This window comes from Drosophila virilis, chromosome 4 (assembly GCF_030788295.1).
Source record: "Drosophila virilis strain 15010-1051.87 chromosome 4, Dvir_AGI_RSII-ME, whole genome shotgun sequence".
Taxonomy (NCBI): Eukaryota; Metazoa; Arthropoda; class Insecta; order Diptera; family Drosophilidae; genus Drosophila; species Drosophila virilis.
The window spans coordinates 4,239,092-4,265,505 of record NC_091546.1 but is presented as its reverse complement, the minus strand read 5'-3'; the positions used below and the strand labels follow the sequence as shown (position 1 = coordinate 4,265,505).

General features: G+C 38.3%; 2 protein-coding genes across 2 annotated transcripts in view; one reads left to right on the top strand and one right to left on the bottom strand.

The window, feature by feature from the left end:
- The window catches only part of MESR3 (misexpression suppressor of ras 3), a 54,670-nt gene that overhangs the window by 17,859 nt on the left and 10,397 nt on the right, over positions 1–26,414 (top strand). The window contains exons 2-3 of the mRNA XM_002052782.4: positions 1,305–1,353; positions 19,638–19,678. Of these exons, the coding sequence (XP_002052818.3) occupies positions 19,676–19,678 (3 nt within the window). The 5' untranslated portion in view covers positions 1,305–1,353; positions 19,638–19,675. The remainder of the gene's footprint in view (positions 1–1,304; positions 1,354–19,637; positions 19,679–26,414) is intronic.
- Cyp310a1 (Cytochrome P450 310a1) lies at positions 21,795–24,252 on the bottom strand. Its single transcript, XM_032438053.2, has 6 exons — positions 23,616–24,252; positions 23,432–23,554; positions 23,187–23,374; positions 22,890–23,126; positions 22,233–22,490; positions 21,795–22,151 (listed from the first exon to the last, which is right to left on the bottom strand). Exons 1-6 carry the CDS (start codon positions 24,098–24,100, stop codon positions 21,946–21,948), a joined length of 1,497 nt encoding a protein of 498 aa, XP_032293944.1. The 5' UTR covers positions 24,101–24,252; the 3' UTR covers positions 21,795–21,945.

Genomic DNA, 26,414 nt, shown 5'->3' with positions numbered 1-26,414 from the left:
ACTCCATTAAGTTATCAAGCAGCGGCATGCACTGCGCACAAGTGCTCATACTCTTTGCATAAGGCATTCTCAGTTTCTTACGAGACATGTAACACATTGGAAGAGGGAAGGGATTAGCTATTATTGTCAGCTTTACTGTAAGCTCAATAATTGTGAAGGGAATTTAAGCTTTGACTACACAAACTTAAATCTTACTCAATTTTTTCTTGTATGCGCTTCATTTATGAGTGACAAGCCGCGTCATTTTTCCATTTGCCAGGGCAAAAGCACAAATGCAAACACTCTGTAAGTTCGCTCGCTATAGAGACAGGGAGAGAGGGGGAGAGGGATATCCCCACCACAGGGTACTTTGCGACCATATAATTATTTCTCATGCTACTTTTGCTGCTGCTGGTTTTGGACGCCAGTTTTTCGCACACAGTGCGCAAAATTTTAATGAGTTGGAAATTTAATACCAACCAGGACAGACAGCCAGCAGATTGCTGAGTGGGGTATGAGGGAGGGAGGGGGGTATAAAAGAGTTCACTCGTATCTGACTACAACTGCGGTAGGTCTCGCTTCATGGCGCACACAATTCAATTTGCAGTGTGTTCTTAAATAATTAAAAAATTTGCATATAATTGAAAGATTAATGAGAAAAGCCTAGAGACAAACTCAACAACACTGATTGACTGAGTGACTGACTAGCAATAGTTCTCACTGATTGACTGACTGACGTAGTTCCTTTTGATTGATAGACTGATTAACTCACTGATTGACTATCTGACTAGCAGTCATATAACGTAGTTCTCTCTGACTGACTGATTGATGGACAATCTGAATGATTAGCAGATCAGCTGACAGACTGATTGACTAACAAGCATTCCTCTTACGTAGTTTGCTCTGATCGACTGACTGATTGATCAGCCAGTTAGTCTGACTTGCACTCATAATACGTAGTTCTCAGCGCAGCTTTAAATGAATTTTAATGAACTCTGAGTATTTCCCCCAGCTCACCTTGAACTTGTGTTCCGCCTCAAATGGCGGCTACACAAAAAAAATAAAGATAACAAAAGCCGCGACTAATTTGTTTATATATTTATACATATTATAAGATGTATATATAGTACATATATGTACATGTGTATGCATGTATGTACTTTGTCTGTGTGCAGTCGTTTCCGTTCGTTGCGCGCGCAATGCGCAGTTTTTCTTAGATAAATCTTCGTCTTTTTTCGCTTCTTATTTTTAGCAAATTGTTTTAGATTGTAATATGTATTTAATTTATGCTAAGTGTTTGTTTTTTTTTCTACTCTTATTTCCAGATTTGACGACTTCTCGACTTTGTCTGGCAATTTGTGCGCTTTCGGAAATGTAAGTTCCCCCCACATCATCAAATCTTTATTTAACTGTTCTCATTTAACCCAAATCCATTTGGAACGATTTAATTGGGTTGGCGCATTTTACGTGACGCACTAAATTTCGTAATTTTATGTGACAACTCCGCTTGACTATTGCATTAATTTACTCACGTATCGCATAAAAGTATGATCTGCAAGTTTGTGAACTTCCATTTCACGGGGCTCCACTAATAATTAGTCTTCACGACGTTGAAAACCTCGTTAAAATCTTGAAATATGTGCACTTGTTGGGTAAATCCCACGTGGAAACCCCTCCCTCTACCCTGCTGAAGCCCCCCCAGCTCCTCACTTTGTGTGGCTTCTAATTGTAGTTTAACTTTCAGACATTATTTATGATGCTTTTCGAACTTTGAAGTTTGTTAAGGTTTTGTTTAGGAGTTGTTTTTTTTTTTTTTTATCTACCTTGGCAAGTTGCCCTCTCGCTTACTCAAAATTCTGAGAATCTTTAAATTGCATTCTGAATAGCGAATTCGCAAAAAATGAGAGAAGTGGAAGCAGCTCAGTCTATTGATTTATTATTTGAAAAGCTTGCCAGCTCTTTTGAGGTAATGAAATTATTTGAAAGTTATTTATGTGTCCCGCCATTAACAAAAAAGTTCTTTTAACTTGAGATCTCGTCGAATTTGATAAGAATTTATCAGGCATACCTTTTGCTGATACAGTAGTGACTCGCTAATTTGAAAGCTTCGGCGTGTTTGTTAAGTTTTGACATTTCTGTGTTTCCATATAAAGTGTGTAAAGTTAAGAAATGAATCTAATAATGATTATTCTGGGCTCAACAACCTTTAAGTATTATGTACATACTTTATCAGATATGTATGTATATAGATTTTATTCATAACTAAATTCTAATACTCTCTTCAAAGAAATAAAAAGAACTGAATAAGTTTAAATATATTCAAAATACGTTACGCAAAACGACAACCTTAAAGGTAAATGGGGCGAAAAAAATTCTTAAACATATATTATTTACAGTTCACTGACATTAAAGTCAGTTTATAATAAAAACATGTACTAAAACACGTCTCAAAGCAACGTGAACATGAAATTGTTGCCTGCCCATTTCAAGCGGCCCATTGCACATGCAATTCTCGTAATATTGCGTATTGCGAATAAAGTGAATAAAAAACACATTCACAGTCATATTGACGTGTCATATTCTAAGGGTTATGTCTGACGTAAGAGATTAAAGATAAGTACTGTTGCCCACCGCCATTGCACAACAAGCGAGAACATCTCTATAAAAAAATACAAATACTAAATGAGTATTCGCGAGTGTATGCATATGAATGCATATGCATAACATGAATACTCTATAGACAGACAATAATAACTGTAAATGAAGCTTTTAGCGTCACGTTGAATTGAAAATTGAATTATGTGGAATGGGTATAGAGCAGGGGTAGGGGCAGGGGCAGAGCTGGGTCTGAGACTGCGACCGGGTCTGAGTTATTCTTAGGAACTTGGCGACTAACTCGACTTGCGATCGCACACATGTGACCCTGAACTGAGCAGCTCTGCCGTCGTCTGGTGGGAACCAAAAAAAAATATATATATAAATAAATCCACACAAATATAAAGAATCTTATAGATAATTATGCATAATGCCTATAATAATGCTGTACCTGCAGTTTTTATGAATAGAGCTTTATAGCAAAATGTTTTATTGTTCCTGATGTTACATTATATTTTTAGCTATGTTCGCATACACACTTTTTATCGACTTCATCAAAGCAAAATGCAATGCCCTTTTTTTATTAGCCACATTAAAAATCATTTATTATGTTTTTCCGCTCTCTGTTTTGCGCGTTTTATTTAAGCTCTATGCCATTTATTTAATTTTTTGTACGATTTTTTTTCTCATATTTGCTGCAAAGATTAATTAAAGATTTCATTTGTGATTTATTGAGCTACAATTTTGGTTGGTTCCCAAAGGCCCCGCAGTGTTTGGCGAATGAATGAACGGATTTCTGTTCTTTGCAATTTTTAAAGCTAGAGAGATTTAATTTAAATACGCACAATTTGTTCAATATGCATATTTTAATTGAAAGTCATTAATTTTTAAGCAAACACAAAACATTGTTTACGTTCAGTGCACACACATTTATTTGCTTAAGCCTTTGAAATGCATGTTGTTTATTTTCATTTATTTTTTATTGTGGTTCAACGAAATTGCATTTGATGGCATCTGTTTTGAGCCACAAGCATTTAGATTTGGGTTTTCAGGTGCTGGCAAGGAAATTAAGAGATTTAACCATTCCAATCAGTAGCCAAAATAACACAAATACGTTTTGTTCAAGCAATTTAATTCGAATCAGTAGCCAAAATAACACAAATAGCTTTTGTTCAAGCAATTCAATTATTTGTGTGCTTGGGTTAATGTGCGTGTATTAGTGAGATTTAAACAAGTTCTGCTTATTCTTGTTTAAACAGAGCTTTTGGCGTACAAAGCTTTAGTGTGCGTGTGCTCTATGCGTGGGGCATTGAATTATTTGTTTATTTTGCTGTAATTTAAATAAACTGAAATTAATAATTATTAAAATCAAATCCAATAGCTGGCCAAATATTTATTCCATTTGCCTAGCAAATACACGAATAACTGCAAATATTGTACCAGTTCAATTGAACTGTGCGCTCCCAACTTGAGGCTGGCCCAGCTACGCATTCCTTTCATATTTCAGCTGCTGCCGCTGCCCACGGACAGGTGCAGCTCATGATATATGTATTTTAGCTCTGGCTTAAGCAGAGAAAAAAAATGCGTCTCAAGCCGCATCGACAGCTTTTTGCCAACAGTTGCGTAGCCCACGAGCCAAATGATATCAAAATTGGGTTAAGCAACTGGCCAGGCCACGAGCAGCCGCTGCTGTTGCAATTGGCCACAACGCCAACATTGCCGCATTTGGTGTCTCAGTTTTTGTTCAATGAAAATGAAAGCAGGCCTTAAAATCAGAATACAAGTCTGTCGCAGCTGCCATGTGGGCCAAAGATTTTCGCCTGCCTGTGAAAGTGAAAACTGAGCCACTGGAAAACTGTACAAGTGAGGTCTAGTCATAAGTGATAGACAAACATATACCCTGTAGCTTAAAAAAAAAACAGAACAAAACAGATCTGGGGAATGAATAGTAAAAGGTATAAATAGAGAAAGGTATGCGCAAAGGTGTGAAAAAATTATGTATTCTTAAGCTGTGTATGTCATAAAAGAAAGTACAATATTGTTTGTCTATATTCCACACATATGCATAGATTTATATCTATAGAACGCAGATGTTGAGAAAAGTTATCGAAGAAAATAGCATTTCGATTGAAGCAGAGATATGGAGAATATATGTTTTTATATGCCCAACTTCAACTGGTTACAGGGTATTTAAACAAAATTTCTGTCTTGCTGCAATTGCCAGACATACACAAACTGGCCGCTGCTCATTACAACAAATTTGTTTACTTTGCTTTACACATTCATTATCTTGTATATATATATACGTATATCTAATGGTCAGGTTGTGTTGACGCCTCAGTTTTTGGGTTCTCAGTGGACAGCTGTGTCAGGTGAGGTGTGAGCGTGGGAGTAAGTGAGAGTTCAATTTGTCTAGACCCAACAATTTTTGCGTTGAGAAAGTTTTGGTTGTTTTTATTTCGAGCATTACTATTTATTTATTTTTTGACTCGATTAACAGGTGTTTATGAAACAGCAACACTTATGCCCATGTTGTTAAGGATTATTTATGGTCTGTGGCCAAAACTGATTTGCATGTCAAACTGTCGGAAGCCGTCGATTCACGCAATAGTTGTTCAGCCCCCTTCTCCCAGAAAGAAAAAGCTAACATGACGCGTTGTGGTATCTCGCATACCAACCAGATCTATGTTTGTTTATGGGCTTTACTGCACATTAAGATTAACCTGTTTGAGGGGTTTTTTTTCGTCTTCTTTCTTTCTTTATTTCTGGTCAAACACAAGGCTTCCCAGCATTGCTTCTGCACAGCTTCCGAGTCGCGGTGCGTGCTTTCTACCCCAACCAGTTTTCCTTTTCTTCACAGATTTATTGCCAATATTCACTTCTTTTTTTTTAACTTAAATTTTTTATATTTCAGTCTATACAAATTGCTTGAACAATTTTTGCGGTTGACCAGGCGAAAGTCGTTGGCTTAATTTGGGTGATTTTTTTTTATTATGTTTATTACAGTTGTTGTAGTTGGGTTTAGGCGTTGTCCCAGTCGCTGCGATCTAATGCAGGCCATGTTACTTTAAGACCAACTTTAATTAAAGCTCTGGCGCGCCGGCACGATTTCGATTTCCAGCTAAAAGGCGCATTCGAGCCAGTTTTGCTGAGCGGGTCTATCATTAGGCCGGGCTCCGTTGCAACAATCAAAAGACACAGATTTTCATTACGATTAAAATGCGTACAATGGAAATAGAGCTATAAAAGAGTTCATATAAATGTAAATATAAATAAGGCTTAAGGGAAAGAAAAAAGAGGGAAACAAAAAATATTGATACAATGTTTTTAGCAAGGTCTCGAACCACAAACACATCAATTTCTTTTTATTCAATTTATTTTTGATATTTAGGCAATGCATTTCCTTTCGGGAACTCAATATGCTTGCAGCAAATCAAATAACACACTATCTCAAATTTAATAACAATTTCTGACACATTTAATAAACAGCAGTTGCCATGGCAAACGCAAATATATATGCCATATATAAAGCTGTTTATTGTTTAAATGCTGTCAATATGAAAAACACGCATAAATCGTGATGGGTCTGTTGAGAGTGCGTAGCTCATAGAATATTGAAGTATTGGCTGGGGGGTCTGGCTGGAATATGGATGTGTGCCACTTATTTGCATAGATTGGCATTTTTTATGTGCCAAAAATAAATTTGTTTTGCATGTGTTTTGTGCTGTTCGCATTCAATATGTCACGTGACGCTGAAAGTCAACTCAATTTTTTGGCCCATTCTTTTTGTCTCATCTGCAGTTGGCACAAAGTGAATTGGACTATATCTATATGCATATACACACACACTTGCGTATAATATGTGTGTGTGTGGCATGTGTTTTATTGGTTCGTGCATATTCGTTTTGTGTGTTCTCTACATTTGTCAACAATATCTGTGAAGTACATTAATAAAATGGAAACTTGCAACTAACATTTTGTTAGTTGGCAGTGTACGACTAGAAGATACCCATTATAAATATTGAAAATATACACAGAAATATGCATCTAAGAAATTGTGCAGTGCTTCAACATGCCATAAAAAAGTGTGTGCATACCAAGGGCAAGGCTCCACCTGTAAGAATATTTTTCCAATTTGTATATATATATAAATTTGTATAGGATCCCACCTGCCTGTTACATACTCTTAATCAAACATCCCATACCCCTTCTACCCATTTATAATGGGTATCACAAATTGTTGCTTATCACAAAGCGCACATCAAATTGGAATGTAGTCGGTTCGGTTTTTCACCCGATAGTGTATTGAAACAAGAGTTTTTAATTAGTTTTTTTTGTTTTTTGGGCGACTGCAGAGAGTTGGGCGCTGTAAAATGCCTTTGAGTTATGCGATAGGCTCCAAAGAGAGAAAAAATGTATAACCAAAAACGGGTTGCATATGAACAGGAAACATGCGTATTTGAAGCCGGTTTTATTTTGGGAGACTTTTACCGGCAGTTAAGCGTAATTTTTTCTCTGATCATCAGAACTTGTTCCTTCGCTTCTTACCTGACGCCCTCTTTCACTGGCTCGGTGTTTGTGTGTGTGAAAATTAACGCAGATTCGCTAAATGCAAAGCAAAAAATCAAAGTTGTTGTGCACAAATATATTATTTATAACAAAAGCGCGTTAATTCCGACAACGTGAATGCGCGACCTTTGCAAGTCATCAAGAAATTGTTTGCAATTTGTAAAGCGCGTCACGTTTGCAAAGCCCTTGAATGTGGGCATTACGAGGCATATATACTATATATATATACATATCTATAGTATATATACATATATAAGTATCAAAAACAAGCAGTTATATATAATACGCCGACATCAAAGTCGCACTTTACAATTGCTTAGTGAATTGCATGCTAATTAGTGTTTGGGCGATTGATTGATTGACTGATTGATTTATGGCTGGATTGATGGACAGCTCAAGAGGCTTACAATTGTTGCCGTTACATTTATAATTCACACCCACAACCGATGACTGCGTCTGTTTGTCCATTGTCTTCCAAAAGAAGTCCAAATCTTCAGCAATTGCAAAGTTTTCGCTTTCAGCTTTTGAAGGTCTTGTCCGAAAAAAAAATACAAATAAAATAAAAGAAAAACAACCAAGAAGAAGCATATAACTGCCTTCTTATGGTATTCGTATTGTGTTTTTGTATGTTTTTAATTATTTTTTCTTTTTATTTAACACAAATTTTTTCTTTTGCTGGCCTTTGCTGTGACAGAAAAGGCCACACAATATGCGCTTATTAAGGTTGGGGCGTCAAAAGAAAGTTCAAGTACCCTCTAGACAATTACTTTATAGGGTATATTATTGGCTGCCTGTAACAGAGATTTCTGATCAGCTTAACTAGTTCACTGGCTGTACAGTCAGTCAGTCAATCACTCGAATCGCTTAATTTGTTCGGCACGGTTTTACTAATATACTGGCTGTACTAAATGTTGTAGCTACACTTCACCTTGTTGTATTCTGCAGGCTGTTCTTAAACTATTATTCAGTGTGTTTTATCCATCAGTCAATCAATCAATCACATCAATAATATTACTATTTTGTTAACGTGTCTTATACAACAACTGCTATGAATGTTTTATTTACACCTGTTCTGAAACCATTCTGCAGGACGTCTCATCAGTCAGTCAATCGATCAATCAATGCAATAAAAATACTCACCTAATGCGACACGATTTTAAAACTTTACTACAGCGCCTCTCAAACCCATTTGTAGGGCATCTCAGCAGTCAGTTGATTATCAATCACTGGAGTCAATTCAATTGTCTTCTGCACTATAAATAGACATACATGAGTCTGAGTCAGTTTATTGAAAGGGCGTGGTCAATCGATTGCCCGCTGCCACACACTGAGTCTGGTAAATAATTTGACATGCATAGCAGAGATTTTTGAGCTGATGTCCAAAGTTTTGCGATGTGTTGCAGATGTCGCTGGCATTTCTTATGGCTCTCGCCTGCCCATAACAAGCACACACATAATAGACTTTCACTCTTTTTTAGTTTTTATTTTTCATTTTTTATTTATTTATTTTTAATTTTCACGTGCATTGATCTCGTAGAGCATTTGGCGTGTCCAGCTCCGGCGCTTGATGGATGCTGCGGTGGCGCTCAGAAGCCAAAAAGGCAAAAACCGCAATACATGTGCCCCAACGTACATGGAATTTCAGTTTTTTCTTGTTTTTGATTTTCGTGTTTTTTTTTTTCGTATCGAATTTTATGCTTGATTTGAATGTTTGTAAAAGTTTGAATGTCAGTTGATGGCGTCGATTAGCATAAATTTGATTGTTATCATGGCATTAATTGGACGACAATAATGTCTGTACGGCAATTTGGTCAGTTCATCAATCAATCAATCAATCATTTTGCTGGCATTGTCACACAAATTCGCATGCGTTTCACGTCAACTTGTATACCCTACAGCAATTGAAATTTGTTTGATGGGGCATATCGATTAAGTGTGTGTTTATGTAACAGGCGGCAGGAGGCTTCTTTGACCCCCAAAAAGAATACATATTCATATTCGTAATCTATGGGCGAGTTTTAGGTCCTTCTTATGCGATACGATATGAACAAACTGTTCGTTGACCTTAGTCCGAAGCTTATGGAAGCAAGAATCGTCAAATTTGGAAGAATCTTTTAAAAGTGCTCACAGATCCCGAATATCCCACATTTTGGATATCTCTCCCCATTAACAGGGCATCTCCTAGTCGTTCACTTTCGACTAGAGCACTTCTGTTTATTTTTATGAGTTTTTTGACGCTCGTGCGAACTGCAATTAACGGCTAAATTTGCAACCGGTCCGATGTCAGGAGTTATTGTGTAAAGGAGAGGTGGGTAGGTGCAATGGCATCTATCATGCACAGGGGCCATAATTCAATGGACGTCAATTACAACAAATACAAATTGACCAAAATGAGCAACTAAGCGTGCTTCATTTGAGAGTACTCGACTAGAATATGCCCTGTGCACAGCTGCTTATTGATGTGACACATAGCCGAACCAAAGATATATCAATTATATAAAAATATTATCTACCATAAATAAATAAGTGCAAATATACGAATATATAAAATTAGAAATATCTAGCGATATAGAAAAAAAATCTATACCTAACATATACGATAAACATATTGTGCAATAAACTTGATTGAATTTTTTACTTGCCAGGCTTCTGATATTACTAATAAGTCAGACATAAAGACAGATGTGACCAGATCGACTAAGCTTATCTTTCTAATAGAGAATATGCTATACATACTTTTCCTGCTGCCTGTTCTCTCAACTTCATAATACCCATTCTGCCTGATTTTCAAAGGGTATAACATTTTCGCTGCTAACAAATTTTCTACAAGTTCCCAACAAAGGCAACTGTTTTCTGGGGTTTCCTTTTATTTTGGGGGGAAACTGAAAATTCTGCAGCTTCTTCAGTGGCAGCTGCGCCGTTAATTTTACATATTGCAACATTCGATGCGGCAGACGATGTTGCTGCCTTTGCTTCTGCTGCTGCCGCTGCTGCTGCTGCTGCTTTGAAACTCATTACAATGACTGCGCAAATGCAGCGCAATTCGCTTGACAATCCCCCAACGCCCCCCCAAACAGACCCCAACTCATCCATTGTTGTCGTAAAACTTTGCTGCTTATTTTGTTATTGTTGTTGTTGCGGCTGTTGTTGTTGTTTTTGTTGCATTCATCGTGTTGACAACAAATGGCACTAAATTTTTGGCGTTGCATAATAAACTCGACGACGCTGTCGCTGATGATGCGCTCAAAATAGCAGCCAACAGCAGCACATGCAGCGCACTCTATTGCAAGGGAAGGGTTGTAGTCAACAGGGGCAGGGGCAGGGGCAGGGACAGGGGCTGGGCCCAGCTGAAGCGCAGTTCAGCGCGTAAGACAATAACTTTTCCCTATGATGACATTATTCACGTGGAAAAGTTAAACCGCCTGTGATGAGAAATGACTAAAACAGGCGGTAGGAGAAAGAGGGCGGAATGAGAGAGCGAAAAAGACAGAGAGAGTGGGGGATTTTTGGTGGAAAGATGCGGGTTATGTGTGGGATCGATTGAGAAATTGATTTTGGAATAGAGTTATAAAGCAGAGAAGTTGGCAAAGCCAAGTTTCGACAAGCGCAATAAGTTTTTCTACTAACGCAGCCTGTAAACATATATTAAAGTTATAATAGATTTAAATATAAAGAAAATATAAAATTGATATTGGAATAGTCATCTAAAAGGCACAGCTGGTAATTTGGCGATGATAACTTTTGACAAGATAAAAAAGTTTTTTTAGGTAAACTTGAATACAGTGAAAACTCTCCTAGCTTTTTATACCGTTGTCAAACAATAAAATACAATAATATAAAAAAAAAACTAATGCATAGGCATTTGTACTCACAGAATTAGAATATTCTGATACCCTTAGTAGTTCTGCCATATTTCCTATAAACTAGTTATTTCTCTGAATTATTCTCATCTTTCAGACGTATTTCGTTTGCACTAAAGGGAAAGCTGCTAAGCTTCTAAATCCAGTCGAAACAATGATATAGTATTGCATTTGATGCCAGGCAGAATGCATAGCTTTTGCACATACAACTCCTGTTGCTGTCCCAGTTGCCACCTGAGTTTCATCCCATTTATGTAGCATGCCCCTCCTGCTGCTGCTGCTGCTGCCGGTGCTCATAACTCAATCCGCCGACCAGCTGCAGGAAGAGTTTTGGACGCCACTCTAAAACCCTTTGAGCTGTGAACTTGCATTGACAACATTTCTGCTTGCCGTCTGCCGTCTGCTGCATGTTGCAAATGGCAAGCTTAAGAGCTGCTGAATTCGAGTTGCAGCTGCAACACGGCAACTCCAGTTGCAGCTGCTGCTCGAGTGCCAAATGAAAAGCTCTACTTGCCACTGTCGGCATGGGGTTTTGCAATCAGTGGAAAGCACCCAAAGACGGCAGCTGGTGGCTTGTGGCATGACATTTGCCTACCACGCGCCTCTTCCAGCATATGCAACTAATCTGGAGGGCTCCATATCTAGTTTCTTTCTAGTTTCCGTTTTTTTGGGTTTCCATGTCACAAGCTCCACACAACTCGTAACTGTCTCCAACTCAATTTGCCCCTTTCTCACAGATGATGCGCAATTTCGCGTGGGATTTGTGACTGAAAGACAAGTGAAACTAATTCGAGACGAGGCAAAGAAACTGAGAAACTGGCGACAAAGTCAGCTCTTAAATTGTGTCAAATGTCGTTCAATTAAGTTGCGCTTGCACAATGATAAGCGCCTGGGATCGCCAGCTACCTCGTCATAACAATAGACACCACCAGTCCCCCCTCAGGCTAGAGGTGTCAAATGTGGGGCGGCTCTTCAGCTGGATTGATAGCCCCATAGACAACGCGAGGCCCTGCGGCTGTTGCCTGCCGCCAGCTTTTAATCAAGCACGTAAATAAAGTTAAAGTTGATACCATGTAGCCGTGCACAAATAGCGCCAAAGCCCCTGCCGCAGCTCGATTGCCTTCCGGCGCCGACATCAAATCAATGGGGCAAACTCACCTACAAAGGGCTGCAGGGGGCGGGGCTCAACAAAAGCGACCAAATGACAACATCAACAACGACAGCACATGTGCCCGCCATACACACAGAGAGAACTTTTTTTATTTTTAAGCCCAACTAAAGTTATTTGCCTGTTAGGCCAGCTAGACCTTGTGACTATGGAGAACATTCACAAATATCTGACTAGGCATGACGAATACTTAATCAGCTTGAACAGTTAAGAAGAGACTTTAATTTAAGACAACATCATGTACTTTCTTATATATATGGGGTAATGTGACCATGGAAGACAGCTGTTAGCTGTTGAAGGTTGAGGAAATGTGATAAGAGTTTGGCTAATATTGAAATGCATAAGAATGAGTCTAAGAAAAAAACTCAAAATGTGACTATGGAGGACTGCTAAAGTTTGGCTTATCTTAAAATTAAACTCCAAGTACAACTGGGAAATGAAGTGTGAAAAGAAATGAGAACTAGACGAGAAATGGAAAAATATATATAATATAGAAATTTTGCTGCAAAATAAATTATATTCCGCCAATTTTCCACGCTTGCAGGTGGAACTCCGATCCGATCCGATCCGATGTTGTCGTGCACTTGAATTTTTTAGTCATTAATTCTTAATAGCAGCCCTAAAATTATCCACAAAATATTTGTATACACCTTTTCAATCAAGTTGCAGCATATTCCAAAAGACAGGCAGAAATGCTTATCCCCTCTTTTTTCAGTGTATATCTTAGCATATGTCGTCGCCTCCCTCTAGTTAGTATGTAGTATGTACATGTGCTTCAAGAGTATAAATATATTTGTAGCTCTTGCCCAGCGGCAACAACAATAAAAATTGCTGGCAACATGTAACATTTGATTAGGTTGCAGGAGAAGGAGAAGGAGGAGGGAGAGGCGCATGAATGCCGCTTGCCAGTTACCTTCTGGCCTGTGCAAAATGGGGAAAAGTTTAACCGGGCAACGGGGCATTAGGTTGGTGGGGTGCACTTTATGGGAGGGCGGGCCGCTTGACGATTAGATATTGAAGTTAACTTGGCTCGGGGATTACTTGCATAACCGCAAAACGCACTGCAAACGCAGCCAGCAGCTCGTATCGTTAGTTTGGTTAATATACGACAATGTTAACTGTACCAGCAACAAAAACAATAAAAACAGCAACAAGGGGAAGAAACAGAAGCCCGGTTGTGTGTGGCAAAACTGGAAGTTTGACTGCATCTCAAGTGCAGCGATGTGTGTGAGTGGAGAGGAGCAAAGAAATCGCACAATTGCTGCTCGTCTTCGTCTTATTGTTGTTGTTTTTGTTGTTGTTGTTTCTTAGTTGCCCGGTCAGAGGTGAAAACTTGAGTTTATTACGCAACTGCTGCATATATCCACAATGTTGCACAAAAGTTGCGCAAGCTCCAAATATCGTAAAGTTTAGAATTGCTCGTGAGTTACCTGAAAACAAAGCCAACTGTCCTTAAAGTTTCGCCTAGTTTTTACTTAAAAGGAAAACAAAGTAATTAAGAAGGAATATTGATAAAGTGAACGTTTCTATGATATTCAATTTGTTGATTAAAAGAGAAAAGTTTTTGAAAGTAAGAATATCATCGGCTTCTTGAAGATTTAAAACTATTTTTGCTACTATAATATCTAGGGCAACAAAATATTACTTTTCGATGGATCTTTCCTATGCCAGCTATATATCATATATCTATGTCTTCATGGCGAAATCATAATAGTCTCTAAAAAGTCCTGTAGAAGCTAGCACTTTTTGCAATTGGTTATATATATAAGAATTTCTTGAATATCTGAAAACGGATTCCCTATTAGGGATTTCCGATTATTAAAAGCAACATTTATTGTCATTAAATAAATTGCTAAATAAATAAGCACTCTCAGAATTATTCAAGATAGATCTTAATATTTCTATGAATACCCATTTTAATGCCTAAAATTGTGTTATCAGTTGTCTTTCGTCGAGGCTATGAAAGTTGATGGAAATCTGCAGACAGGATTTCCGTTTTATGTCAGCTCTTTTGTGATGAAAGCAAAAATAACCAAATTCAAGCCAAAGTCAATCTGCATACACATGTTTATGAGAGGCAGACAACGTGCTGCCAAAATCGGTTTGCCCCAAAGCCCCAAAGTCCCCAGTTTTACCCCCCTCCTGGCTAAAATACCCGCTGTGAGACACAGAAGCAACAATAACAGCAGAGACAACAACAAGAACAATGTACAACATACACACATCCGCTTATCGCGATAAATCAAAGCCACGAGTGCTGTTAATTTTCCAAGAAAATCTCAATGTGCCAGGAGTTTGGGGGCTGTATCGGGAGCGAGGTAGGCATGGCTGTGGCACCCAAAATGGAAGGTCTGCCCAAAAGCGTGTGTGCGTTTGCCTCTCTCTTTCTCTCTCCCCGCTTGTACATAAAAACAAGTTGAATTTATGTTTTCACGGCAAAAATTATCTTAAAGCGCGTACGAAACATACAAACTCTCAGTGAGATTCTCATGTTGTGGCAAGTTTTCTGATTCTAATTAAAAGCAACAGCAAGTGAAGTTGTTAGCACCGAGACAACCGAGCCAACCGAGAGTCCAACTCAAGCGGAAAATTATCAACTCTGTGGGGAGATCTAAGTGCTCGAATATAACATCTAAACAGCTTCTGCTTGGCCGCGGACCAAAAGATGTTGCTGCAAATGACTTAATTTTTGCAGGAATAGCAAGTCAGAGCATGTCAAGTAAACGACTAGAAGATGCCCTAAAATCAGAGATTAGCTGCCTTTACACGAATTTTAGCTTTATACTCTGCATGCATTAAGTTTGGCACATAGGCTCTGGCTTAACTTCAATGTGTGTTATACGATTGTTGTAAGCTTTTCAGGGAATGAATATGGCACCTAACTATCTATCAAAGCTCTAGCTTGAGAATTTTCTATTTTGGTGGAATGTGATATCTTCTTAATCTGTGTATACTATAAGTAAATCTGCATACCAATTTGTATCTATCTGTGCTTAGCTTATATAATTTTCGAGTGATGCATAAAATTAAAAAAAAATATCATCCATACCAAACGATGTTAGGAACATCGAAAAAGATATTCCTTACAATTCCTTAACAATTTAGCCATGGAAAAGGATGCCAATTTATTAAGGAACCATTTATATTTACACATTTCGTTAAAATAGTTTCGAAGTTAAGGCAACTAGAGCGTACTCAGTTATTGAAGACGACAATGTCTCCATCAAGATGTTACATATTTGCTGTCATAATTATAATACCCCGTTGCTAGGGTACAACAAAAATAAATGGGGAAAAGGAATTAAATTGTGCACATTTCCGTGCAACGGAAATTGCCCAAGTTTGTCACATGAAAGACCATATAAGAATTAAAACCATAACCACAAAAACAACAACAACAACAACAACAATAATAATAGCAACATGCTGCATGCCATTTTGGGAGTTATATATTTTTGGCAACAGCAAAAAAAAAGGAATTCACGAATTTTCGTTAGGGGCGTGAATTTGTAAATCTGTTCAAAATTGAAATACACCATTTGCACATTTATGTGGCATGCTATGGGCAAACATACACAGGTGTAAATTATGTTTATTAATTTACGCGCTACAAGAACCAACAAGCAACAACAACAACAAACAACCAACAACAACATTGACACTGACTGCTTTATTGGCCATCTGGAAATACAATTGAATTTGCAGCAGCATTAGCTGGCATTATGCAAAGTCCACGATTCGCTGTGCGTGCTAATTTCATTAATTTAAATGCATAATTAATTATCATTATAATCGCATTTAAACTTTGCCACGCCCACCCACAGCCGCTACGCTCCTGCCAGTGGGACGGCCAATGCACAATTTAAATGAAAGTTTCGCACATTTGGCAACAGTTTCTGCATTTATGACACGAATAAATCACAATTTGTAACAATTTATTGCATTACGCTTCATAATTGCGCTGATTTGGCATATATATGTTATATAAAAAGTACAGCTGCGCCCCGCTCACATAACCTCAATTGAAGTGTGTCTGGAGTCCTGCCAAATGGGTCACATATATTAAATTGCGGTTGGGAATGTTTTGGTTTGTATTTGAGCAGCCCAAAAGAATGCAAATTCGAACAGCAGCTCATAACAACTATCGCAAACGTTTCGCCTTATTGTCTTCCAAAGCGAAAGATCGTTTTAGGGATACATAAAGGCGTTACGCTATCGCATGGAAGATACATTTAGGCTAATACTAATAATAATATTTTCAATATTTAGGTATCAGCTGCAATGAATGAGAATATGTATCACCTGGCAGATTCATCCCTCTTACTTTCCCTTTGACAATAATATTCAGACCTAAAATATATTTATTTACACAAAATATTTAACGTTTTTTGTTGTCAATTATTAATTAAAGTAAGCAATATGCTTTCACACATCCATAAAGCAAAATGCATATACAAAAACTTAGTTTTTCAGCACTTTAATCCAGAACACACACGTAAAATCAATATTAATGTATTTTACTTTGCCTACTAATTACTTTGATGCAGTAATTTCTGGTTGTACTTGGTTTTAACTGCTTAATTCGCTTTTTTTTTTTTTGTTTGGATGTGCATTGTACATAAATGTAATTGAAGTGTTCTTTTGCGGACTGTTGGCTGAATTCAACGCACTGTTTAAGCGCCTCGGAGAATGCAAGGCAGAAGCACACATATACATAAATTAATTAAAAGTCGGAAACAGATATAAATATACACATAAATATAAATAAGTAAACGCAGCGACAAACAGACAAACACACATGCAGGCGAGTGTTGCGACAATAATTAAAGCAACTGTGCGCAGACACCGGCAACAGCAGCAGCAACAATTGTGACAAGCGCAGCAACAACATCAAGAACCAGGCCAACAAACAAAACAAATAATATAAACAAAGCAAACAGCAAAACAGCTGCACGCACAACGCCGCACAACATCAGCAGCAGCAGCAGCAGCAAAAGCAGCAGCAGCAGCATCAAAAGAAGCAGCCGCGTCATCATATGCCGCATGTTGCACGTTGCACGTTGCAGCGACAATTACACATATGTGTGTATGCAACGCCGCACACAAATTGAAAAAGTCAACCCCACAGCCAGCAACGAGCTAACTTAACCAGCGAACTTAACCGAGAATCAAGAAATCCAACGCAATAAACAGAGCCAGTGCATGAAGTAAATACACTTGGAGAAAAGTTATTGTTTTACAAATGCATGACCATGATGGGGCTCACCACATAAATACACTTCGAGAAAAATTCCTATATTATATATATATATTTTTTAAATGTTATAAACATACCAGTATTTCAGTATGTTGAGATTAAAATTCCTATAATTTTTCGTTGACTATTTCAATTATAAATATTTTTTCTCAAAGAAATCAAAAGAAGAGAGTTAAAAGCAGCACTGAAATTAGTAGTGGTAGTAGTTTTTGCCTCTTGATGTTTGATTTAACCCCCAAATGCTTTTAGATTTCTTCGAGTGTATATGATGTTGCATGTAAGTTCTATTTAAGTAGGAGTGCAATAACAACAATGACAACAACAATTGTCCCTCACAATTTGTCATTCTGTTTGTCTGCTTAGCATTTACTCACCAAGATCATCATGATAAAAATACACACAGAATTTAATTGTTAAACAAATAAAAAATGAAAAAAAAATATAATATGGGTTGTATGTGTGTATATAATGGTTGACGCTTATTTATTTTTATTACTGTGTCGCCCTGAGGTCGCGTGGGTCGTTGCTTGGGCGCTCTTGAAGTCCGAGCACAGTTAAGTGCCGAATTAACAGAAGTGGTAAAATGAATATGCAGAAAATATGCTCAGAGTTCCCGGTTAAGACGACTTCAAGTTGAGTGGGAACCAAAAAGAATATATACTTATGCAGCTAGTGTGGAGCGATTATCGTGTTCGTGTTTGATAATTGTTTCTCGTGCGTGTCCATGTTAAGCAAATAAACACGAAAAGGGGGGTAATATAAGCTTAGACTGATTCAAGATAGTTCCGGGCCTTGTGAATATTATTTCTATAACTTTAATATAATTTTTTGAGATTTCAATAAAAAGTTAATAGCATTCGTTTGAAGAAAAGCTTTTAAAATAATTTATAGCAAAGTCAAAGATATATTTTGTCGTGTTATAATAAGAAATTCAGTTTGTTTCTCTCCAAGTCAATTACCATAGAAAACGCATACAGTTACCACACAAATTTTTCGCACACCTTAAACTCTTAAGTTGAATGCACAAGCGCCCAGTTCTCCAGCTAAAATGACTTTTCAGCCGAACATAAACAAAAGCTGAGTTCTTGGCTCATTAAGTTCGCATCAAATACTTGGAAAAGTGAATAGAACGCATTTGTAAAGCTTAAGAAGGTATTTTAGCTAGGTGCCGCCTCTTTAAAAAATGACATTATATTTCTTAAGATTAAAGTTAGGGAACTGCTTAAAATTTGAAGCAGAGAAATTTTTATAAAATAACCGCCCCTTATTAATCTCTTTTATTATATAATATTGAATTCGCTTTGTCTACTTATTGTTGGCTTGAAAAACTTTTCAAAGTTTGCATAACTTTTGTTCAACGACATCATTTTTTTTGTATAAAAATGAAGAAGCAGAACAACAACAATCTGCCAGACAAAAGTCATATGTCAATTGGTTAATTAAAAGAGACGTCGCTGATAACCTTTTATGTCGGATCGTGTAGTTTTTGTTGTCACATTTTTTGTGTACCCTGTAGCTATTGAGAATGGGTATGATGGTTTTGTTCGCACGTATGTTACGGTTAAAATTAAAAATCTACGACTCTCTCTGATAAACAGCCGAGATAATGTCTGGCTGTTCGTATCAACGAGTCGATGTTCACAAAATCTATAATTATCGATAGAGGCATGAAATAATAGAGACTTTATAATTATTGAATCTTAAAGCTATTCTTAGGCGCGAACAGTTCGGGCTTACATTATTGATCCTTTAAAAACTCGCCTTGTTTCAACTTAATAGGTAAATAGTCCTAATTTAATAAATAGACTACTCTGGAACATAACACATATATATTATAGCTCCAAAATATGGTGCAGGGTATTGCCCAGTCGAGCACATACTGCTCTAAAGCACACTAACTTGATTGTTTTTGTATCTTTCTCTTTTGTCGCTTGTTGTTTTTACCAAATGCAGTTCAAGTTTTCATTGAGCTTTTTTTTTTTTTTGTTTAAGTTATGCCAAAAGTTCAATAACAAACTGCTGCAATGAACTTTTACAAATTGTTATTCAATAACAAACTATTTGTAACGAACTTGTCTACAGCCAAAAAAAAAAAAAAAAAAAAAACAACAAGTATCTTAAAATAACACTTGATATTTAATAAAGCAAACTCATTAGAAATACAAATCGTAAAAACTTTCAACATTTTCTTTCTCTTCCCTCTTTGCAGTTGAAATTTGTTGCCGAGCAAAGCTTAAATCTTAAATTATGGTAAGTAAATACGCTGCTAATTGGGGTTCTCTTTCAGCGCCTTTTTCACATGGCAATTATGCGCCAAAAAAAAGAAGGAGAGAAAAAATAAAATTTACATGAAAAATTAGCAAACACTTAAGTAATTTCTCCATGTCAAATGTCGCCAAGAGAGAAATATTTCCTAATTTATGCCACTCTCTTTCTCATTCACTCGTTCTGTCTCTCTCTCATTTAAATGAAATTTTTATGCGCTCGCATATTTCATGCCGCGTCGGCTGCTTTGTAGCACACACTTTAAGCTTAACAAGTGGGTTGACAGGGAGTTTTATGGGTGGGGGAGAGGACGGCTGCAGGTCCTGCCATTTTGACCACTTAATATGCAATGTGTTATATTTAAATGTAATCGGGACAATGCCAGGGCGGCGCTTTATTTTGTAGCCCCTCGGCTCTGGGGGCCTGGGCAAATCTACGAGGAAATCTTGCTGCGAATCTGCCAAGCAATTTATATTCGGTGCCTCGACATGTGGCAACTGGGTCAGTGCATGTCAAGAGCTCTGTTCTTCTGCTTCTTCTTGTTGTTGTTGTTGTTGCAACTGAAAACTCACGTATTCGTTGGACTCTTTAAATTGTTATACGCTGTTCACAAAGTAAAAGAAGGGGATATTCGTATTGCCTGTCTCAAATTTCAAATCACTTAATCGAAATCGATAAATATTTTGAGTTGTTAAGCTTAAACTATTAAAGATCTAGAGTTAAGCAACCCTAAAGGCAGACAGAAAACAAATAAGTTGCATTATACTATATTAAATGTGTATGTAGATTATATAACAGACATAGTTCCATAATCCTTGGGACTCTTTTCGTCTGCTTTAACTTACCAATTTTCCTGTGTAAAGAATTTTGCGTAGTTGTTTAATTTTTCCAGCCACCTGTTCATCTGCGTCTGCTTTTGGCTTAAAGCGATTCAATAAGTCGAGTCAGCCTGTGTCCATGAAGGCGTATACGCAATTAATAATTCGGTTGCCATTAGAAGCAAGGCACATAATTTCCGGCTCATTACAAGCAGCTCGCTACCCGCTGCTTCTATGCTCGAATTTCAAAGTCTGGCCTTTGATTCTGGTCACCCACAGAGCTCAATTAATGTGATGTCTCGGTAATAAGACTTGGAATGGGTTGACGGCGATTGCTTAGCCTGGTTCTTAATTTTGCTAAATGTTTTACACTGATTGCAATGGCTTTTCCTAGTGCCACATAATGGTATCTCTTGCTCTTGGCAGCTTGATAAATGAGTTCATAATGCGGCCTAATTGTGGCCTCGTTAATGGCCAACTAAGTGAGATGCTCGAAACTTTGCCTTGGTGGGTCTTAGGGTTTGGGGGGGCTGCTGTGACTTTTCCAGATTTCCATTTCCAATGAGTGCCAATAAGACAATACCGCATGTCCTGTGAATTGACAATAAAGCAAATCAAATTTAATGATAAGCTCATGTGCTTGATCATGTCTTTTACGCCTGATGAGTTTTTCCGCAGCCAAAACAGCAACAACAATAACAACAATCACAACAATAACAACAACAACAATACGAACAACAAACACATGTAATGTCTAATTTAACGCCGTTGCGTATACGCCTCGTGTGCGCGTCAAAAGAACCAAGGACCTTTGGCATTTTGCACGTTGCTAACGAGGCGAAATGAACAGACAACAAGACAACAAGTCCAAATGCTGTAGTTCTAGAGTGCCCGACTAATTGATACCCTGCAGCCAGCGACAAGCTGACTTTCCCCTTCTTCAACTAGTCCTAGACATACAAATTTGTTCTACAAATAAACATTGCTCAAATAAACATTTGTCCTTACATAGGAAGTTAGACGAATTGATGTCTTACGATACACAAGTTATACATAACTAATCTCTAAATCGATAAATATCGATATATACATAATTTTTCGCATTCGACGAGTTCTTCCAGGCAGACTTAGTTTATCGTCCTGATCGCTTAGATAACTATACATATATATTTTATAAAGTCGGAGACGTTTTCTCCCACCTTTTACATACATTCGGCCAAAACTAAATGTCCTTTTCTACATATTCTCATTGGTAACAGGGTATACCATCGAGAACAACGCAATTTCAGGCCATTATTTACTGATTTTATTTATGGCATATTTTTAGGTGCTCATAGCTAGCAAAACAGAATACCCAAATAAAGTGTTGGTAAAGCATACAAAAAATATATAAAGAGAGAGAGAGAGAAGAAAATACGTCACGTGTTGCATAAATTAAATATGTTTTGAACTTTTGAGATAATTGCTTTGTGTTAAAATTTCACGCGCTTTTAATTGAACTTTGAGTCCACCCTTGGAGCTTATGAACGGCGCCGGCAGATGTGACACCTCGAGTGCAGCACTCGCATCCAATTCCAGATGATAGTTTTGCAGCAGCTTAACAAGCGCCAGTTTAATGACCATTTTGGCAAAGTTTTGTGCTGCGGAAAGGAAAATGAAAAAGCGGAAAACACAGCTTAATTTTGTTCACCTTTAAAAATGCCTTTCTGCTCGCCACTTACCCGCACATTGTGCACCGCCGATGCCGAAACCCACGAAGGCCGAGCGACGTTGTCTGATATCCTGGCTCTTGTCATGTAGAAAACGCAGTGGCTTATATTTCAGTGGCTCGACAAAGTATTTGCTATCCCGCTGTATGGCCAGCAGCGGCACCATCAACGTTTTGCCCTCCCCAATGCTGAATTTGGTGCCGGGCAATGTGTAGGACTTGCGACAAATGCGTTCTATAATGGGCACTGGCGGATACTTGCGAAGGGTTTCTGTAAAGCAGAACAATGGGATATTTAGTTGGGATTGATGTAGGTTACTCAAATTGAGATGGCAGCCGCAATAAAGCCGGTGGTGAAGCTAAGGGACGCTGTATAAAGGGCTAAAGGGTTAAAGGCGTGAAGTTCAACTAAAGTGTTGGGAGGAGGGCTAAGCACGCTTTTCCAAAATGCGGTACGATTGTCTAAGTTGGACCCAAGCGTCGTGTAAATAATTTGCAATAAACTCGGACTCGAACTCTCGAGTTCAAATAGACGACTCATCAAACCCGTACAAGTTTATAAGAAAGAAGTTCGAACTGCTCGATGCTTGCAACATGTTCGAGAGTCGCGATGAAGCGTATGTAAGCAATGTAAGGGATGTGATGAAGCAAAAGTATATTGTAAATTTACCTTTCAGACACATTTCCATATATTTGAGCTGCTCCAATTGCTCAAACGTCAGCTGACCATCCACAAAGTTGAGCTCCTTAATCTCAGTCTGCAGCTTCTCGACAATTAGCGGCTGCTGCGCGATCTCATAGAGCGTGAGCGTTATGGTCGATGCTATGCTGTTCAAGCCGGTGTGCAGCAGATCCTCAGCTACCTTGGCCAGGTGTTTGATGGACATCAGCTTGTAGTCTTCTGTGCCTGAAAAAGACTAAAGCTATGGTATATGGCAGCGAGAGATGGAGGGAGAGGGTAACTTACGAAATGGATGCTCGATGTGCCATTGGTCGTTGCCATCGCTGAGATCGTTGCCATTACGAAATTTGACCATCAGCTGGAGCATGTCCTTGCGCATGATGCCGCTCTGTTCGCGCAGCTCCACATTCTGCTTGACGAGATCCAAAAGGCGAGTGCTCAGCGCTGAGTTCTGTGGCGTGCCCCTCAATGTGCTAGGCATGGAAATTTATTTAATACGGAATTAGTGAGACGGAATTACGGATACCTACAAGGACTGCAGTACGCCGTATTGCGAGGGATGCTGAACATAGCTGTTGAGTATGTGATCCGTTTGCTCAAAGTTGTTCACATCCAGGCCGTACACCAGATTGCCCATCATATTTACAGCATAACTGGTTAGGGGTTTTATGGAGTTTAATCAGAGTTGGACTTGATTTCTGCCATGCTACTCACGTTCGCAGCAGCTGCTGCAGATCCAGCTCCACTCTGCCCTGCTGCTCCCTGTCCAGCAAATGTTGCATCATGTGCTGCGCCACGCGCTGGGCATTGTTGAACATCGGCGACAAACGCCTCTTGCTGAACATGGGCGATAGCTTCTCCAGCAAATTGAAGCGCCGATAGCTTTTCACATATTCCCATTTGCCTTCACCGAAATGTCCATACGATTGCTGCAAAATGTGGCCGGCCAGATCGGGATCGCGCACCAGCAACACGGGCCGAAAGAAGCAGTAGATGCCGTGCAGACGATCGCGTCCCTCATGGTAGGCCTCACATATGGCCTGCACGTGCCGGAACTCGCGGTGATAGAACCGCTTGAGGTAGCGCAAGGAGAATGCGGTCGCCTCGCTTGGGAAGCCCTTGCGCCGCCAGTAGCTATAGATGTGCCGAACATATAGATAGATCAGCGAGTAGACGAGTATCGGCAGCAGCAGCCACATGTTGAGGCACAAACAGACGTTGATGGACTGACTGGCTGAGTGCGTATCCCAGATAATTATGACAGGTTGCCTGTGGCACAATCCGAAAGTCACGTCTCAGTCGCTCGGCTCAGTTGCTCGCTCTGCTCCTCGGGGCAACCAGACAGCTCTGTCTGACCAAAAATATCAAAAATATGTGAGAGCAGACAAAAAAAAAAATCTGAAAAGAAACCAAAACCCGGCGCTGCTATCGCCCTTCCAGTTCTCCCTCTCTCTCTCCCTTTCTCTCCCTCAATCCCGCTCTATCTCTCTCTGCATCTCCCGCTCTCTCTCACGCTCCCGCTCTCTTGTTGCCTGGCTGATAATGAGCGCTGTCTCTGTCCGCGTCCTGATAGTAATTTATACGGCAGCAGCTGTACCAGGCGCCTCTGCTTCTTGCCATTATCAGTAGCCAGTATCAGTTAGAACAGTTTTTTGTTTACATATCTCCCTCTCGCTCCGACACACTGCAGCAGCTTCCATGGTGATAAGCAGTATATAATTATTTCATCACTCATATACACTTTGTATATACTCAATCTATCTATATAATACTTGGTATTAGTTGTACATGCCTCAAAAAAAAAAAAAAACTGGATCTGGCGTGTTGTGCCTGAGTTATGTCTAAATTGGCAGGGCTTTTTTTATAAATACTTTTTTTACATTTTTCGATCAGGGCTAACTGGAAACTGACCTTGTTGCGAAAATTGTCTGTGATCCCGAGCAGTGTTTAATGTCAACTGTCTGAGACAATGTCTGGATGGGGGCACTCTAAACGAAGCTACATATAATTGATTGCACTGCTGATAAATAACTACAATAAAACAGCTGTACAGCACACCGAGGATTAAATGCCCTTGCGGCCAAATCGCGGCATATTACAATATATTTTATACAAAAGAAAATACTTAGCTTATCGGTTACTGAAACTGAAAATAAGAACAAACCTCTATCTGCTCAAAACTGGGCTGGCAGATATGATTGTGAAGCTCACAATTGCTAAGTATATATTTTGAGACTAAGCTCCTTTTCTCAATATTAATACAACTACGTGTGTATATATGAGTATCTGAATAAAACTAGTAATTACTAGGTTAAGTCAGGATATTTTGATAAATTTAATGTTTTTTTCAAGAAGAACTTCAAAGACCTTCCAACGATCATGCCAAGGCAAGCTCTAAAACAGTATAAGCTTTATCTATAGCCATATCTTAAGTGCCGTTTAAGTCCGATAGAAACAAACTAAAGTGCCTTAGACTAAAACTTAAGAAGTACTTTGGCATAATCTAGTATTAACATACTCAAAAATTATCAGCGATTGTAAAAGTAGGCTCTTTTGGTTTTACCTGCTTGCAGTATTTGAACGTTACAAAATTTTCATAATTTCCAGCCAATTTCCATGTCTGTTACTTTATCAGCAAAATTTCCCCCTAAATACCCAAGTAGAGCCTAAGCTCATTTAGGTACTGATGAAATTTACAATGCAATTTTACTGCAGGTACATTTTTTGCACTTCTAGGTAGACAATATATGATTTTCCACATTTGCGAGCGGAAAAACTTACCATACAGCAGACTCTTTAGATTAGAACTAAATATCATTTTATTTGAGAAGAGGCAAGCAAGTCAGTTTTCAATACAATATGCTCGACTAACAAATGCCCTGTATTGCAGAGAGTAAATATTGTATATATTCATGTCGATTTTCAATAGGAACATATTCAAGAATAAGCGTAATTTCAGTTTTGTCATACCCTTCAAAGCCTTTAAGGCTTATAGGGTATTGAGTTATTAGCCCAAAGTTCAACTTAAATAAACATTTATTGTTGCATATATTTACATTTCATTTACTTAAATAAACAAATATAAACCATGTAACAATTTTGTTATAACCAGAACAAAAACTGATTTGGTTTATAGTTTGAGTTTTTGTAAGCCCGAACTTTTCGCTAATTCGTTAATTCAAATATTCTTATATAAAGAAATATATTTTCATGTGAGAATCAACTTTTATTTTAAGGATCTCTTTCTCAGTATCTATTCCCGCACATCTGACTATTTAATGTTCTGTATTGTTGTTTAGCTCTTAATTGGCAGCCAAAGGCGCAAAACATTTAATCACAATTCAGTTAGCAATTACGTCCACTTCAAATTGGTAATGCACTCGAATTGATGCCAAAATTGTTGCTTTTAGAGCGTTAATTAAATGTTTATGCGCCGAGTCGTTGATGAAGGCTCAAGTGAAGAGCAGCTGAAGAGCAGCTTTGGCTGCAAACTAATGTGTTTATTATTGCCTC

Coding starts and splice junctions, on each gene's coding strand:
- Cyp310a1 (XM_032438053.2), bottom strand. CDS start 24,100: ATGTGGCTGCTGCTGCCGATACTCGTCTACTCGCTGATCTATCTATAT. Junction 23,127..23,186: donor GCACATCGAGCATCCATTTC/GTAAGTTACCCT, acceptor AGTCTTTTTCAG/GCACAGAAGACTACAAGCTG. Junction 22,152..22,232: donor CGGCGGTGCACAATGTGCGG/GTAAGTGGCGAG, acceptor TCCTTTCCGCAG/CACAAAACTTTGCCAAAATG.